At 41.1% G+C, this 19,997-nt stretch overlaps 1 protein-coding gene across 1 annotated transcript in view; it reads left to right on the forward strand.

Annotated features, from left to right (window-relative positions):
* Positions 1 to 207: 207 nt before the first annotated feature.
* Positions 208 to 19,997, forward strand: part of LOC124143629 — a 31,318-nt gene continuing 11,528 nt past the window's right edge. The window contains exons 1-9 of the mRNA XM_048389606.1: positions 208 to 291; positions 2,902 to 3,209; positions 3,726 to 3,880; positions 6,256 to 6,490; positions 7,881 to 7,980; positions 8,774 to 8,870; positions 11,110 to 11,205; positions 12,381 to 12,431; positions 18,244 to 18,328. Of these exons, the coding sequence (XP_048245563.1) occupies positions 231 to 291; positions 2,902 to 3,209; positions 3,726 to 3,880; positions 6,256 to 6,490; positions 7,881 to 7,980; positions 8,774 to 8,870; positions 11,110 to 11,205; positions 12,381 to 12,431; positions 18,244 to 18,328 (1,188 nt within the window). The 5' untranslated portion in view covers positions 208 to 230. The remainder of the gene's footprint in view (positions 292 to 2,901; positions 3,210 to 3,725; positions 3,881 to 6,255; positions 6,491 to 7,880; positions 7,981 to 8,773; positions 8,871 to 11,109; positions 11,206 to 12,380; positions 12,432 to 18,243; positions 18,329 to 19,997) is intronic.

Raw genomic sequence — 19,997 nt, forward strand, 5'->3', positions numbered from 1 at the left:
TCCGTGTAACTATCCTTTGTATCTAGCCTGTCTATATATCCTTTGTATCTAGCCCGTGTATGTATCCTTTGTATCTATCCTGCGTACACAAGTCGCTCTCTTCATAACGCCCCATCACAAACTCTGATAACGAGAAGTCACTTAGTGTTCCAAGTGTTATCTTTAATATTGAACCTGGTGATATGATAACACCTGTTATCTCACCAACCAGTCACGTGGCCGGAGACAAAATGGTGGCGACGAACCTCATCCTTCTGACAACGGTCAGTTTAATGCTTGTCATAATGACAGGTAAGTAACATATTCATTGTTGAATCTTCAGTGTTGTGACGCTGTCATTATTGCTGGTCTGTCTAAAACGATGTCTCCCATCATGAAGTCGTACAGTGTTGAGATCACGTGACGATAGTGTCCTGTCCCATACGCTCTGTGAGTGGCGACGATCATTTTACAGCAATCCAGTAGTGGAAATATAATATTCTGCATGTACAGAATATCTCCCTTGTGTCTGTTGATATTAAATGTATTAACACGAGTCGATAAAAATTGAAACCTCCGAAGCTTGTCGATAAGCTTTAGTGAGTGAGTGTGGTTTTACGCCGCTTTTAGCAATATTCCAGCAATATCACGGCGGGAGACACCAGAAATGGGCTTCACACATTGTACCCATGTCGGGAAGCAAACCCGGGTCTTCGAGCGAACGTTTTAACCACAAGGCTACCCGACCGCCCCCCGATGAGGTTTAAACTTTTATCGGCTATTGTTGATATCAAAAGACACAAGGGTGAGATTTTATCATCCAAAATCGTTCTTCCTACTTCCTATCAAGAGTGTAATAAGAAGGTGAGGTGAGGTGAGGTGAAATTTGGTTTAACGTTGCGTCCAAGATTAAAGCACTTATATAGCGACGTGCATGCACGTGTGTGTGTGTGTGTGGCTGCTTGTACTAGACCGGTCGATGCCGATTGATAGTGCTAGCCCACTGAGATACCATGCCGCAGTTTAACATGAATACCCCGATCAGATACAAAATACTGACTCCGAGCTGACCAGTTCTTGCTTTAACCCCTTAATACAGGGTAACAACAGGGTAACAACAAGTATCATCTTTTAACGTCTTTCGGTATGACGCGGCCGTAATAAGAAGGCAGCTAACCAGCTTCAGTGACAGATAGATTAGATTGCGACTGATACTTAATGGTAATCATACTCTTATCTCTGTCCTTTTGACGTTGGTAACTCCATTACCGCCTTCAATTTCTATTTCCTTAAATATATTCATCTTGAATAGGAAATTCACATAAACGTTGATAAATCACCAGGCAGTCTATTGCTTGCTCTCTTCCGGATTATGGTCGTACGTGTAGTGTGTGCAGATGTAAACTATTACGAAAAGGCGCCAAGATTGGTTGGTTGGTTTGTTGTTAAACGCCGCAATCAGCAATATTCCAGCTATATGACGGCGGTCTGTAAATGATCGATTTTGGACCAGACAATTCAGTGATTGATATCATGAGTATCGATCCACGCAATTGGGATCGATGACATGTATCAACCAAGTCAGCGAGCCTGACCACCCGATTCCGTTAGTCGCCTCTTACGACAAGCATATTCACCCCTTACGACAAGCATAGTCGCCTCTTACGACAAGCATAGTCACCCCTTACGACAAGAATAGTCGCCTCTTGCGACAAGCATAGTCACCCCTCACGACAAGCATAGTCGCTCTTACGACAAGCATAGTCACCCCTTACGACAAGCATAGTCGCCCCTTACGACAAGCATAGTCACCCCTTACGACAAGCATAGTCGCTCTTACGACAAGCATAGTCACCCCTTACGACAAGCATAGTCACCCCTTACGACAAGCATAGTCACCCCTTACGACAAGCATAGTCGCTCTTACGACAAGCATAATCACCCCTTACGACAAGCATAGTCACCCCTTACGACAAGCATAGTCACCCCTTACGACAAGCATAGTGGCTCTTACGACAAGCATAGTCGCTCTTACGACAAGCATAGTGGCTCTTACGACAAGCATAGTCGCCTCTTACGACAAGCATAGTGGCTCTTACGACAAGCATAGTCGCCTTAAAACAAAGTACAGTGGGTCTGTAATCATATGTCTTCACCATAAAGAGGGTTTATGGAAGGCTATATTTTCGGTTATTGCGTCTGGTAAGTATGAAACATCATCGCCTAGACATAACGAGTGATGCAAATTATATCAAAGAATCGATGGAAATCAGTGATGACACCAGGTGTTCGCAAACGTGGAAGCATATCGGTAGCACCCGCCACTCACACAATTTGCTAAAAAGTGTGTTTTTGTTTGATGCCCAACATACATGCGTTTTCCCTGAAAGTAGAAACAAACAATCTTGAGGTTACTTCATAACATACTCTTGACATCCAGCGTGTTCAGTGGACAATTTCTTTGGTGAAATCTGGGCAATAGATAATTCTTTACCATATAAATAATGTTATCGATGTCACATACCAATCCGATAAACGTGATACCACCATCCTGAAAAAGTAGGTCACCTTGCAGGAACTACTTTTGTTACATCGATGTGACAACTACTTGCTACAAAGCTGTTGCATAAATTTCCCCAACACTTTTAGATGTGTGAGTACTCATGTCAACAAATGTCGGCACAATATCATGAACGAGACTGTCCACTCAAGCTTTGTATTCCTACGCGGTTTGTAAGTTACAGTAGTGAATAGCAATATGTCCTAAGTTTTGATTTAAAAAAAAAATGACATGATTTCGTTGACGTAGATCTCACAACGTCAAAACCTCGCATTATACAATTTGGATCTTTATATATGATACTTATGACACGTGAACACTCTCGGCTAATAATCTCTATTTCCCAAACCTCTATTTTCCAGAACAAGCACCTGCGGATCAAGCCCGTATTCCTGCCTTACAGGTGGTTGTCGCCAGTAACGGGACCTATCAACTGAAGGTCAAGGGTACGGTCTGGTTAAACAGTGCCCCAACGTTCTTCGTCCTGAACAACCAGAGGTATGGCATTGACGACGGAACTCTGGTGGTTGAGTCCGTCAAGAACATCAGCTTCCCAGGGGATCTTTTGGGACCCGGCGTAGAGACCCGAATCACCTTCAACGCCAACAACGTCACCATTGTCGCAAGTGTCCTCGCATACTCCTCGGACGAGCTGTTGACATTCAAAGTGGTAAGATCTAAGATAGTTGCTGAAGGAGGTAGTGGGTTGGTAGGATTTTACGTCGTCAAGGGCTCTCGTACATATATGTTGCCCAGAGCACCACGGATATGATTCTCTGCGAAATCGAACCCGGACCTTCGACGTTACGAGTTGACCCTTTAACCACTAGCCTACCCAAAATCCGATATCTCCTGACCGATAAGGGTATTATATATGGATTCAGATTATCTATACTCATGTGTTTATTTATAATGTGATTGTTGGAGGTGGTTGTCTCAAATAGTTACCACTGTCATGAAACCCACGAACGTGGGTATGTTGCTGATAATCCAGGGTTCGTAATCAGGGCGTGTTTGGGATTCGAATCCGAGATCATAGGATTTTGACACGTCTAAGGGATGCGTCTCTGCATAGCGATTGTGACGCCTCGCCCGATAGATGGTGACAGTTTTCTGAAATGGTTCCGCGTTTCACAAGCCTTGATGACGCGATGTTAAATTTAACTTTTTTTTCTTACACTTTCAGAACTTCCCCATGGGCGCTACAGACATTAACCACATCAACTACGACAGCGTCATCTGTGGCTTCCCGGGCTTCGTGATGGAGAACGACTTGTATCCCCTCGGCTTCATGTCTCTGGGTGGGGAGTTTGCCGGCTACACGGAGCAGATGGTGGGCAGGTGGGAGAAACAGTCAGCTTAGGGACCGACCATTGTCTCGCAAGCAATCGAGAAGAAATTACCCTTTCAACAGCTTGATTGTTTCCGGTATTTTCTGGAACAAATTATTTTTGTCAAGCAAATCGCACGCCCCAAAATAAAGAATGGTCGGTCCCTTGTAAACATCATGTTTTACTGTCGGCGGCATAACTCTACAACTGGTTTCACTTGTTTTCCAAATTGATAACCCAGTCAAGAAGTTGTTGAGGCCTTGCCTCGATTCGTTGGGTAAGCGTCAATGTAAGGCTTTATTTGTGAGGCATGCATGTCAGTGTAAAGCGTACTGTGCCGTATATGTCAATGTACAGCTTAGTGTGCCGTGCATGTCAATGTACAGCATAGTGTGTCGTGCATGTTAATGTAAAGCTTAGTGTGCCGTGCATGTCAGTGTACAGCTTAGTGTGCCGTGCATGTCAGTGTAAAGCTTAGTGTGCCGTGCATGTCAGTGTACAGCATAGTGTGCCGTCCATGTCAGTGTAAAGCTTAGTGTGCCGTGCATGTAAGTGTAAAGCTTAGTGTGCCGTCCATGTCAGTGTGAAGCTTAGTGTGCCGTGAATGTCAGTGTACAGCATAGTGTGTCATGCATGTCAGTGTAAAGCTTAGTGTGCCGTACATGTCAGTGTACAGCATAGTGTGTCATGCATGTCAGTGTAAAGTTTAGTGTGCCGTGCATGTCAGTGTACAGCATAGTGTGCCGTCCATGTCAGTGTAAAGCTTAGTGTGCCGTCCATGTCAGTGTAAAGCTTAGTGTGCCGTCCATGTCAGTGTAAAGCTTAGTGTGCCGTGAATGTCAGTGTACAGCTTAGTGTGCCGTGCATGTCAGTGTACAGCATAGTGTGCCGTGCATGTCAGTGTAAAGCTTAGTGTTCCGTGCATGTCAGTGTACAGCATAGTGTGCCGTGCATGTCAGTGTACAGCATAGTGTGCCGTGCATGTCAGTGTACAGCATAGTGTGCCGTGCATGTCAGTGTTCAGCTTAGTGTGCCGTGCATGTCAGTGTACAGCTTAGTGTGCCGTGCATGTCAATGTAAAGCTTAGTGTGCCGTGCATGTCAGTGTAAAGCTTAGTGTGCCGTGCATGTCAGTGTAAAGCTTAGTGTTCCGTGCATGTCAATGTAAAGCTTAGTGTGCCGTGCATGTCAGTGTAAAGCTTAGTGTTCCGTGCATGTCAGTGTACAGCATAGTGTGCCGTGCATGTCAGTGTAAAGCTTAGTGTGCCGTGCATGTCAGTGTACAGCATAGTGTGCCGTGCATGTCAGTGTACAGCATAGTGTGCCGTGCATGACAGTGTACAGCTTAGTGTGCCGTCCATGTCAATGTACAGCATAGTGTGCCGTGCATGTCAATGTACATTTTGGTGTGCCGTGCATGTCAATGTACAGTTTAGTGTGCCGTGCATGTCAATGTACAGCATAGTGTATATAATGCTATTATTAATATTTCGGACGGACGAAAGGCGTCAAACGATGGTACGTATTGTTACCCTACCTGTTCAGTAAGAAAGGGCTAAAACAAGGACTGGTCGGCTCAGAGTCAGTACAGTGTGTCGTCGCTGTGCGCGTGAGATATTCTTAACATAAACCCCATGTCACCACACCTCGTTAATATCTTGCTATTATTATTAACACAAAGCCTACATGTTTTCTACCCTTTAATCACTCACATTGTGACTCGGAAATGACCCGAGTGTGTTCCATCATGAAGATATAGGTACAGACATAACGCATATGTCTGAGTCAACGACAAATGAAATGGTTTGGTCAAGACATTATAACTGTCACTCGCTGTGTTGCAGAACAAATGTATTTCTTAAACGTTGCTCATTACCTATAAACAGCAGAGTCTCTGCACTTTACACGGAAGACGTGTCAGTAAGTACGCTAGCATATCACTGGATTGTCTGGTCCAATTGATTGTCTACAGGCCGCCGTATGACAAGAGTACTGTGCAGAGTCAGGCAACAACCACTTACATTTTAAGCGAGTGATTGATTATGGTTTTAAGCCGCTTTTAGCAATATTCCAGCAATATCACGGCGGGGGACACCAGAAATGGGCTCCACACATTGTACCCATGTCGGGAATCGAACCCGGGTCTTCGGCGTGACGAGCGAACGCTTTAACCACTAGGCTACCCGACCGCCCACAATTTAAGCGTCTAGTGTGAGTGGCGTGCTAGGACAGTGCATGCTTACCCTTTTTGCGAACACTTGGTGTCATCATTGTTCCGTTCATTAAGGTTTTATCGCTATTTTCTCTGTTACGCCCTGCGGAATCCGTTTCGGTGAATAAATGAGCCTGGCTGTTCTCTGTGGTTGACGTTTTATATTCTCACCAGGTGGAACAAGACGGCCAACATTCAGGACGGCCTGGAGGGGTCGGCTCCCCTAAACCTTTTCGACAAGAGCTTTAACGCCATCACCATAGGTCCACAGGATAACTTCATGTCCACGTCGTTGTGGCGGGACATCGACAACGACTACGTATACTGGGGAATCATGAGCGGTGTTACCCAAGTTCCAACTAATTTCACATACCAAGTTTTAACAGCCTATTCAGCTGACGTCACACAGGTATTATTACAGTGGTTACATGTCTTGATAAACGATATAGAGTTTTAGAACCATGACGATCCGGGTTAAAATAGATGTTCAGCAACCCATGCTTGTCGTAAGAAGCGATTAACGGGATCAGGTGGTCAGGCTCGCTGACTTTATTGATGAAGGTCATCGTGTCCCATTTGCGTTGATCGATGCTCATGATTTCAATCACTGTATTGTCTGTCCAGACTCGATTATTTACAGACCGCCCTCATATAGCTGGAATATTGCTGAGTGCGGCGTTAAACAACAAACCAACAAACAAAACATGCGTATTTTTATGAGGGAATCAGTTGCGTTTGACGCCGCTTTGATCAGTATTCCATTTATATCACAGCTTGTCAGCTTGATGTCGGGGAAAGTCCCGCAGTGCATATATTAGACGTTTATTACTTTTGTTGAAACGCACGAGCACGGATGTGAGGGTGACAAACCAAGATACATAATCGGGGCGAACCGGGATTCGAACCCACAATCGCAGGTTTCTTGCGTTCCCAGTGGACACAATTCTGCACAGAGAATTGCGGGCCTTGCACGACTGGGCCACCCGTGCCCAATATTGTTATGATGAACTTCGAGCTGCAAGCTCGTATGTTATCCGTAAAGATAATAGCGATGTTCACACCGAACGCTTTCCCTTTATCGCAATTCAGTATGCACAAGGCACCGCAATTCGCTGGTCAGAGTGGCGTCCCTTAGGCATGCCATCATCCTATGACATTCTTGACCAACTCGTGTTATTCCGGGACAAGCCGAAAAGCGACTCGTGCCTCCCTCGTGGCAATTTTTGCGACCGGGTTCCGTCTTGGCGCAAACGGGCATAGCTAAAACAATTGTCAACTCGTTGCGTAATGGTTCACATATATTTCCCCATATATTATATATATTTCAGATGCAAATTAAAGCACATCGGAACATGCCGAATTATACAGTATGATAGACCACATTTAACTGTGTCTTGGGTATATTTTTAGAAGCAAGACATATGTAAAATCAAACATTATTTCTGAGGGATTCTTTGACGAAGAACTTGAAATCATACGCGCATTTTGATTGGTTTGTCGTATTTTCGCACATAACAGTCATCGATAGGGGGGCGAGTTTTCTTGCAGGTCACGGAAAGAGGCGAGTGGTGACGAATGCATCCTATGATAGAGATTCTAATCTCAGATTCGCCCTTATTATCTTATCCATGCTCGTTGGTTTCACAAACCAGGTAAAGGACCTTCCCATAGTCCCTCCCACATTAAGCTGACGCTCATATCTTTGACTGAAAGATTCATAAAACCCACCTAACTCACTTATTTAATCCTATAACGACCAACAGGATGGTAATCTGGTTTGGTTTGATCTGTTTGTTTAGAGCATGTTCGTGTGGGGCAACTCAATCGCCAGCTTATACTACAGGCTGAGCCGCCCCTCCGACCCAGTTGTCAACAACATCGGCTACTGGACCGGAGAAGGTCAGTGACACTACACGAGACAATGTGAGATTGCGTGAGATTATAGATTGAAACTGATAGGTCAAACATGAATACCTCCTTATATCCTTCAATATATGGTGCTTATTATGATGGTATTGCCTTATAGATAAATTTCGGTTGGCCTTTGTTTAACCATTGTTGCATTGTGCGCGGATCCATTGTGAAAAAATGTTTTTAATAATAATTATTATTTATAGTTGTAGGTAGTCATCGACCATCTCTTTAAAAGCTGCAGCTTATTCCCATAGCGAGGCTTATATTACCGTAAATGTTTATATTAAAAAAGAAGAAGTTTTAAATCATGGTAATTATAACGCTAGCGTCAGGTACAAAAAGTGGAACTCAGTTTGGCGAATTTAGACCACACGTTACGTTAGTTCTTTCAGCTTTTGCGTATCGTTCGCTGGCTTTATTCGACGAGTCGTGTGTTGTCATCGTGAATCGAGTACTCTCTTTATCGTGAGCGACAATCACCAGTTACTGAAAAATCAGTGTTCGACTATACACAATCACGAACCGTATCGCTCGCAGCGTGGAGCCAAAAGCACGGGCATGAGCCCAACATTGTGAGAAGCCCCTTTCAGATGTCTAGCGCCGTGATGTAAATAGAGCACAATGTACTGTCAGTCAGTTGTATAGTTGATCACTCTCACAGGTACTGCTGTGGCAAGTTCAGCCGGTAATTTACAAGCCACCGTCACGTTACTCGAATATTTGTGATCGCAGCGAAGACAAACATCCACGCTTTCACTCACTGTGTCTATTTCTGTAGGGTCCTTCTACTACGAGGAAGGGAGTTTCGAGGGTAACTATGAAGACGCCATCACAGCTGTATTTGCAGCTGCAGCTAATAGATCACTGCCATACAGGTAATTCTCCCCGCCGTACAAGTAATTCACCCTGCCATACAGGTAGTTCTCCCCGCCGTACAGGTAATTCTCCCTGCCATACAGGTAGTTTTCGACGCCATACAGGTAATTCTCCCCGCCATATAGGTAATTCTCCCCGCCGTACAGGTAATTCTCCCCGCCATATAGGTAATAATCTCCGCCATACAGGTAATTCTCCCCGCCGTACAGGTAATTCACCCTGCCATACAGGTAGTTCTCCCCGCCGTACAGGTAATTCTCCCTGCCATACAGATAGCTCTCCCCGCCATACAGGTAGTTCTCCCCGCCGTACAGGTAGCTCTCCACGCCATATAGGTAATTCTCCCCGCCGTACAGGTAATTCTCCCTGCCATATAGGTAATAATCTCCGCCATACAGGTAATTCTCCCTGCGGGACAGGTAATTCTCCCCGCCATACAGGTAATTCTCCCCGCCATACAGGTAGTTCTCCCCGCCGTACAGGTAGCTCTCCACGCCATATAGGTAATTCTCCCCGCAATACAGGTAATTCTCCCTGCCGTACAGGTAGTTCTGCGCGCCATATAGCTAATTCTCCCTGCCGTACAGGTGGTTTTCCACGCCATACTGGTAGTTCTCCACGCCGTACAGGTAGTTCTCCCCGCCGTACAGGTAGTTCTCCCCGCCGTACAGGTAGTTCTCCCCGCCGCACAGGTAATTCTCCCCGCCGTACAGGTAGTTCTCCCCGCCATATAGGTAATTGTCCCTGCCGTACAGGTAGTTCTTCCCGCAATACAGGTAATTGTCCCTGCCGGACAGGTAGTTCTCCCCGCCATAAAGGTAATTCTCCCCGCAATACAGGTAATTCTCCCTTCAATACAGGTAATTCGCCTTACCATGCAGGTAACACTCCCCGCCATACAGGTAATCCTCCCTGTCGTAAGGGTAGCTCTCCTGCTGTACAGGTTATTCTCCCTTCAATACAGTTAACTCTGCTTACCATGCAGGTAATTCTCCCTGTCATACAGGTAATTTTCCATGCCATACATATAACTGTCCTTTTCATTCAGGTAGTTCTCCTTGCCATACAATTATTCTTCCTACCGTACAGGTAATTGTCCCTGCCATACAGGTAATTGTTCCTGCCATACAGGTAATTGTCCCTGCCATACAGGTAATTGTCCCTGCCATACAGGTAAGTGCCCCTGCCATACAGGTAAGTGTCCCTGCCATACAGGTAAGTGTCCCTGCCAAACAGGTAAGTGTTCCTGCCATACAGGTAATTGTCCCTGCCATACAGGTAATTGTTCCTGTCATACAGGTAATTGTCACTGCCAATATGATTGGATCTATGGAATCGTACCAGAAGAGCCTGGGCAGCATTGCGGATATGATGATCCCGGTGTTGGGTAGTTGAATGTATCCGAAGGATTGGGGCTTCCCTGAGTTTGCCCCCCTTGATTATGCACAGATCCTGGTGAATGATGAGGGCTCCGGGGCTACGCTGTGTCGCCTCGACCTGTGCATCTAATACAGTGTCAAGCATTCCGAATATTATACCGAGGTTGGTTGGTTGGTTGTTTAACGCCGCACTCAGCAATATTATACCGAGGGTAATGCAAGATTGGGTGGCGGGGTAGCCTCATCACTCTGAGGGCCTTGGTAGACCGTTTGTTGACTGGTAGACTGTTTGTTGCCTGTTGACTGGTAGACTGTTTGTTGACTGTTGACTGGTAGACTGTTTGTTGACTGTTGACTGGTAGACTGTTTGTTGACTGTTGACTGGTAGACTGTTTGTTGACTGGTAGACTGTCTGTTGACTGTTGACTGGTAGACTGTTTGTTGACTGTTGACTGGTAGACTGTTTGTTGACTGGTAGACTGTTTGTTGACTGTTGACTGGTAGACTGTTTGTTGACTGGTAGACTGTTTGTTGACTGTTGACTGATAGGCTGTTTGCGACCACAATATGAATTAGAAGATGACCCTTATGTTTGCTAGTTGCTTGTTTCAAAGCCTAAATGGTTTGGATACCCGCAATAAAGCCATTTTGTTGTTTGTACTAAATGCAAAATAATTAAATACAAACACATCGCTAATGTGAGCCGTCCTATATTTCAGTATTTAGGTATTTATTCTGTTTTATGCGACGATTGGATGGAGGTGATAATACCTTATCAAAGTGGGTGAGGAATGATACTCCAAAAGTCAACCCTGTGTTCAGGTATATCCCTTTGCCCATCTCGCTTCTTGTGCTGCAGCTATGTGGAACTGGACAACTGGTGGTTCACAAAAGGTCAAGGAGGAGGGGTCAAGAAGTGGACAGCACCCACGGACATCTTCCCCAATGGAATCGAGTACGTCTTGAGTGATGTAACATTCAGAATCGAACATGTAATGCACAATACTTGTCGTGACCCTTACAGTAATGTTTTAAAATGACAGACCGCCTTCTTGGCCCCGTTCCACAAAGCGATCTTAGCGCTAAGTCGATCGTAACTCCCATTCTTTAACACTGACTTACGACAATCGTAGCGCTAAGATCGCTTTGTGGAACGGGGCCCTGGTCTGTTGGATAGAGCGTCTGCCCGGGGAGCGAAGCTCGGTGGTTCGCGTCATACCATAAAGTTAAGAGATGGTACTTGTTGTTACCCTGTCCGGTGCTCGGCTTAAAGGGGTTAAAACAAGGGCTGGTCAGTATTATGTGTCTTATGAGGCATGGTATCTTAGTGGCCTTGCACTGTAAACTCGGGTAAGTTCGGGCCAGTACAAGCAGCCACAAAGACACACATATGAACGTCGCTGTATAAGTGCAATAACCTAGAACACGACAGTATACCCCAATTCACCTCAACTTTGTAATTTCAAGTCATCTTTAAAGGATACTATCCCAGTTATTCTCAGGTGTAAACCCTCCTTCAGCAATGTATGCACGATAGGGATATATTGTCATGTATTAAATTCACAAGTGTCATACAGTAGACTACGGTTAAAACGAACACGCTTATAACGAACAGACGGATATAATTAACTTAATTTTTTGTCCCAAATATTTGCTGCAGTTAAGCTGTATAAATGCTTATAACGAACTACGGTTATAACGAACTAAAATTAGTAGTCCCTTTGAGTTCGTTGTAACCGTAGTTTACTGTATTATAATTAACCAGTGTTCGACCGTGATCTTTGCTGCGGCCATGTTCAAGGAACTGTAGTGTTACATTTCACCAGTGGTCGATGAAAGTTGTGCTTTACACAAGGTATAGGAAAGTCCCTTTCGAATTCTCGATCAATCACTGGTATCGCATAGAAGATATACATGCATGGGCGCGGACTGTGCCGGTTCTTTTTTGGGGTGTGGGGTGTGTGGGTAGGGGGGGGGGGGGGGGGGGGTGGTTTGGGTAGGGGGTAGCTCAGGCTTAAAAAACATTGTGTGGGAGTTACCGAAGGTGCACATGGTCTGGATTATCTAGGCCTGTGTTAAGTGTTGCGGTTCTTTGCGTGTAACCTGACGTCATGGCCTCGTCTGTTGTAGGCAGCTGCACAACAAGATTAATAAGCCGATTGTTGCCAAAAATAACTTCTGGTAAGTAAATAGGAACAGTTGTCAGCGGCACTGACAGACACATCATCCCTTCACTATATTTCTTTAAAGTATAACACCATTTATCTCCAGTATGTAACACCATCGTATATCTATTGTATATAACACAACCACGTATCTATTGTATATAACACAACCGCGTATCTATTGCATATAACACAACCATGTATCTATTGTATATAACACAACCATGTATCTATTGTATATAACTTGCCACGTATCTATTGTGTATAACACAACCATGTATCTATTGTATATAACGCAACCGCGTATCTATTGTATATAACACAACCATGTATCTATTGTATATAACACAACCATGTATCTATTGTATATAACACAACCGCGTATCTATTGTATATAACACAACCATGTATCTATTGTATATAACACAACCATGTATCTATTGTATATAACACAACCGCGTATCTATTGTATATAACACAACCATGTATCTATTGTATATAACACAACCATGTATCTATTGTATATAACACAACCGCGTATCTATTGTATATAACACAACCATGTATCTATTGTATATAACTTGCCACGTATCTATTGTGTATAACACAACCATGTATCTATTGTATATAACGCAACCATGTATCTATTGTATATAACTTGCCACGTATCTCTTGTGTATAACACAACCATGTATCTATTGTATATAACGCAACCGCGTATCTATTGTATATAACACAACCATGTATCTATTGTATATAACACAACCATGTATCTATTGTATATAACACAACCGCGTATCTATTGTATATAACACAACCACGTATCTATTGTATATAACACAACCATGCATCTTATGTATCTTATGTATATAACACAACCACGTATCTATTGTATAGAACACAACCACGTATCTATAACGTTTATAACACCACCATCTGTATATAACACAACCACGTAACTATTGTATATAACAACACTACGTATCTATTGTATATAACACCAACACGTATCTATTGTATATAACACAACCACGTATCTATTGTGTATTACACAACCACGTATCTATTGTATATAACACAACCACGCATCTATTGTATATAACACAACCATGTACATTCAGTATATAACACCACCGTGTAACTAGTGTACATAACAGCACTATGTACATTCAGTATATAACACCACCATGTAACTATTGTATATAACACCAACATGTACATTCAGTATATAACACCACCATGTATCTATTGTATATAACACCACCATCTATATTCAGTATATAACATCACCATGTATCTATTGTATATAACGCCACCATGTATCTATTGTATATAACACCATCATGTACATTCAGTATATAACACCACCATGTATCTATTGTATAAAACACCACCATGTACATTCAGTATATAACACCACCATGTATCTATTGTATATAATACCACCATGTATCTATTGCATATAACACCACCATGTATCTATTGTATATAACACCACCATGTACATTCATTATATACACCACCGTGTATCTATTGTATATAACACCACCATGTATCTATTGCATATAACACAACCATGTATCTATTGTATATAACACCACCATGTACATTCAGTATATAACACCACCATGTATCTATTGTATAAAACACCACCATGTACATTCAGTATATAACACAACCATGTATCTATTGTATATAATACCACCATGTATCTATTGCATATAACACCACCATGTATCTATTGTATATAACACCACCATGTACATTCATTATATACACCATCGTGTATCTATTGTATATAACACCACCATGTATCTATTGCATATAACACAACCATGTATCTATTGCATATAACACCACCATGTATTTATTGTATATAACACCACCATGTACATTCAGTATATAACACGACCATATAACTATTGTATATAACACCACCATGTACATTCAGTACCTAACACCACCGTGTATCTACTGTAAATAACACCACCATGTACATTCAGTATATAACACCACCATGTAGCTATTGCATATAACACCACAATGTACATTCAGTGTATAACACAACCATGCATCTATTGTATATAGCACCACCATGTATCTATTGCATATAACACCACCATGTATCTATTGTATATAACGCAACCATGTATCTATTGTATATAACTTGCCACGTATCTCTTGTGTATAACACAACCATGTATCTATTGTATATAACGCAACCGCGTATCTATTGTATATAACACAACCATGTATCTATTGTATATAACACAACCATGTATCTATTGTATATAACACAACCGCGTATCTATTGTATATAACACAACCACGTATCTATTGTATATAACACAACCATGCATCTTATGTATCTTATGTATATAACACAACCACGTATCTATTGTATAGAACACAACCACGTATCTATAACGTTTATAACACCACCATCTGTATATAACACAACCACGTAACTATTGTATATAACAACACCACGTATCTATTTTTCTATAACACCAACACGTATCTATTGTATATAACACAACCACGTATCTATTGTGTATTACACAACCACGTATCTATTGTATATAACACAACCACGCATCTATTGTATATAACACAACCATGTACATTCAGTATATAACACCACCGTGTAACTAGTGTACATAACAGCACTATGTACATTCAGTATATAACACCACCATGTAACTATTGTATATAACACCAACATGTACATTCAGTATATAACACCACCATGTATCTATTGTATATAACACCACCATCTATATTCAGTATATAACATCACCATGTATCTATTGTATATAACGCCACCATGTATCTATTGTATATAACACCATCATGTACATTCAGTATATAACACCACCATGTATCTATTGTATAAAACACCACCATGTACATTCAGTATATAACACCACCATGTATCTATTGTATATAATACCACCATGTATCTATTGCATATAACACCACCATGTATCTATTGTATATAACACCACCATGTACATTCATTATATACACCACCGTGTATCTATTGTATATAACACCACCATGTATCTATTGCATATAACACAACCATGTATCTATTGTATATAACACCACCATGTACATTCAGTATATAACACCACCATGTATCTATTGTATAAAACACCACCATGTACATTCAGTATATAACACAACCATGTATCTATTGTATATAATACCACCATGTATCTATTGCATATAACACCACCATGTATCTATTGTATATAACACCACCATGTACATTCAGTATATACACCATCGTGTATCTATTGTATATAACACCACCATGTATCTATTGCATATAACACAACCATGTATCTATTGCATATAACACCACCATGTATTTATTGTATATAACACCACCATGTACATTCAGTATATAACACGACCATATAACTATTGTATATAACACCACCATGTACATTCAGTACCTAACACCACCGTGTATCTACTGTAAATAACACCACCATGTACATTCAGTATATAACACCACCATGTAGCTATTGCATATAACACCACAATGTACATTCAGTGTATAACACAACCATGCATCTATTGTATATAGCACCACCATGTATCTATTGCATATAACACCACCATGTATCTATTGTATATAACACCACGTATCTATTGTATATAACACCACCATGTATCTATTGTATATAACACCACCATGTACATTCAGTATATAACACCACCGTGTATCTATTGTATATAACACCACCGAGTATCTATTGTATATAACACCAACATGTACATTCAGTATACAACACCACCGTGTATCTATTGTATATAACACCACCATGTAACTATTGTATATAACACCACCATGTACATTCAGTATATAACACCACCGTGTATCTATTGTATATAACACCAAAATGTATCTATTGTATATAACACCACCATGTGTCTTTTGTATATAACACCACCATGTACATTCAGTATATAACACCACCATGTATCTATTGTATATAACACCACCATGTATCTATTGTATATAACACCACCATGTACATTCAGTATATAACACCACCATGCATCTATTGTATATAGCACCACCATGTATCTATTGCATATAACACCACCATGTATCTATTGTATATAACACCACGTATCTATTGTATATAACACCACCATGTATCTATTGTATGTAACACCACCATGTACATTCAGTATATAACACCACCGTGTATCTATTGTATATAACACCATCATGTACATTCAGTATATAACACCACCATGTATCTATTGTATATAACACCACCATGTACATTCAGTATATAACACCACCGTGTATCTATTGTATATAACACCACCATGTACATTCAGTATATAACACCACCGTGTATCTATTGTATATAACACCATCATGTACATTCAGTATATAACACCACCATGTAACTATTGTATATAACACCACCATGTACATTCAGTATATAACACCACCATGTATCTATTGTATATAACACCACCATGTACATTCAGTATATAACACCACCGTGTATCTATTGTATATAACACCACCATGTACATTCAGTATATAACACCACCGTGTATCTATTGTATATAACACCATCATGTACATTCAGTATATAACACCATCATGTAACTATTGTATATAACACCACCGTGTATCTTTTGTATATAACACCACCATGTACATTCATTATATACACCACCGTGTATCTATTGTATATAACACCACCATGTATCTATTGCATATAACACAACCATGTATCTATTGTATATAACACCACCATGTATATTCAGTATATAACACCACCATGTATCTATTGCATATAACACCATCATGTACATTCAGTATATAACACCACCATGTATCTATTGCATATAACACAACCATGTATCTATTGTATATAACACCACCATGTATATTCAGTATATAACACCACCATGTATTTATTGTATATAACACCATCATGTACATTCAGTATATAACACCACCGTGTAACTATTGTATATAACAACACCATGTACATTCAGTATATAACACCACCGTGTATCTATTGTATATAACACCACCATGTACATTCAGTATATAACACCACCATGTAACTATTGTATATACCACCACCATGTACATTCAGTATATAACACCACCATGTATCTATTGTATATAACACCACCATGTAGATTCAGTATATAACACCACCATGTATCTATTGTATATAACACCACCATGTATCTATTGCATATAACACCACCATGTAACTATTGTATATAACACCGCCGTGTATCTATTGTATATAACACCACCATGTATCTGTTGTATATAACACCACCATGTACATTCAGTATATAACACCACCGTGTATCTATTGTATATAACACCACCATGTAACTATTGTATATAACACCACCATGTAACTATTGTATATAACACCACCATGTAACTATTGTATATAACACCACCATGTACATTCAGTATATAACACCACCGTGTATAAGACCATGTCGCAGAATATCTTTAGCACTTTATTTTTCAATATAATCTCCATTCACCTCAACACACTTATTCCATTTGTCCTTCAAGCTTTTAACACCACTTTAATGGAAATCCGCAGATTGACCCCCTAACCACGCCTCTGTGGCAGCCTTTATGTCCTCCTCATTCTGGAAGCGTCGCCAGATTTCATTTGCCGGAACAGGAAATAGTCACTGGGGGCAAAGGACAAATGGAATTATGATCGCATTACAATTTACTTCGCTGTGAGCGATATGTTATTCGACTTCGTAATACACAGAGTTGGTTATATATTTCCGTTGTGAAGGTCAAGTGATACAATCTACGCAACACAAAATCAGGGGCAGTACAACTTCGACATATCCGGTGACATGGCTCTACCCAAAGATGAGGTACAGTACAACACAAGTTTTGTACATACTTTCAGAGAATAACTTACAAGGAAATACGGATAAACTTCCAAGTGAAGTCATCTTCCCAAGGCAAGACTGTCAACTAGCCTTTTTTATCAAAGTCTTGTTTCCACCCTTGCCGCATCAAGCCCACTTTCCTGTGCTTAATATGATTGGACTCTCGCACATATCGATAGTCCAATCAGAGAGCCTTCCACAAAATCAACATATACGACTGGTACACCTTCGCATGAAAGTGATTTACCGGTGGAATATGTCATTTTCATCCTTTAAGGAATGTGGCCTTGTTGTGACAAGGGTAGAAACTAAGCTTTGATGTAGGCTAGTGGACACGCTTGCCTCGGGAAGATGGAGTGAAGTAGGTCCTGATCCTTTCTGAAGAACACAAACTTCGTGCATCTTACTCGCGAGGAGGTTATTCTGTACAACTATTTCTATATAATTATGTTTGTTTCACCGCGAAAACTTCAGCTGAGTCAAGCAAATGTTGAATTGACGTTATAAATTCAGCAATGACGAATCGAACAATATACAATAGCTACGCGATAAATCACAAAGAACAATAAAGAACGAGGCGTGGTTTATTTCACGATAAAACTTTATACCACCATGACGTCATTTCATGAGTTTCGACCAGACGCTCGCAACTGGATGACATCGTAAATTTGTCGACGTTATTGTTTAGAGGGGAGTGAGTTGTTTCCCTTAGATGTAGCTGTGCAAAGCGGATAGATGCAATGGCCGAACGATCGCATCCATGTCATAACGCTGTGAGAATTGTTAGAATATTTAGAAAATACCAAACGTAATACCCTGTTTATAAAATGGACTTGTCAGACATTGCCGAGATCGGATTATAATCAGGTAGTAATCTTTATTTACATACGGGCAAATATTTATAGAGCTTGTAAATTGTATTAACATCCTTAAGAATCCTGTACATAATGCTGATATCTAATATGATAAATAACATGTTTTATTGTGCGATAAACAACGACCACGAGTCGTATATTTTTTATATCTATGACGTCATCTTTAATTACTAATGCCTTGGCATGACGTCACGTTGCTAAGGGCAGCTTCGCAAACAATACTAATTGACCTTCACTTTGTGTGAGTTCATTGGAATATGAACCTTCATAGAGTGAGGGCCAAACTGTATGAACGTCGGAGCTTGGTTCATAATGAACTCACACAACGTGAAAGTCAATTCTTATAAAAAGAAATTATCACAATTTCTTACCTCAAAGGATGTAGGCCAAGATCTAAACACAATTTCATTTAGTACGTGTGACTTCATGTTTACATTGACAGTCATACAACAACCAGCTATATCGCGGAGTAAAATAGTTCCTCAAAAAGAGAGGTGACATGAGCGTATGGATGCACAACCTGCTCTTCAGAAACATCTTACGCAGCACATGTGTTCAAATCATATCCTCATCAGATGAGAAATGTCTGTAAAGAACTACCCCAGTTAGTCAGTCACAATGACGGCGCGTCGTAATACATTTACATCAAGTACAAGACGTCAAAATGGCTGACACGATAAACGTGACGGGAGAGATTTCCAAAGTCGTTAATGAACCTGTAGCGGTTAGATGTGTTAGTCAGCATTGATCAACTGACCGATTATTGAAAGGTGATT

Source organism: Haliotis rufescens, unplaced genomic scaffold (genome assembly GCF_023055435.1).
Source record: "Haliotis rufescens isolate VD_foot unplaced genomic scaffold, xgHalRufe1.0.p SCAF_8, whole genome shotgun sequence".
In the NCBI taxonomy this organism is placed as follows: Eukaryota; Metazoa; Mollusca; class Gastropoda; order Lepetellida; family Haliotidae; genus Haliotis; species Haliotis rufescens.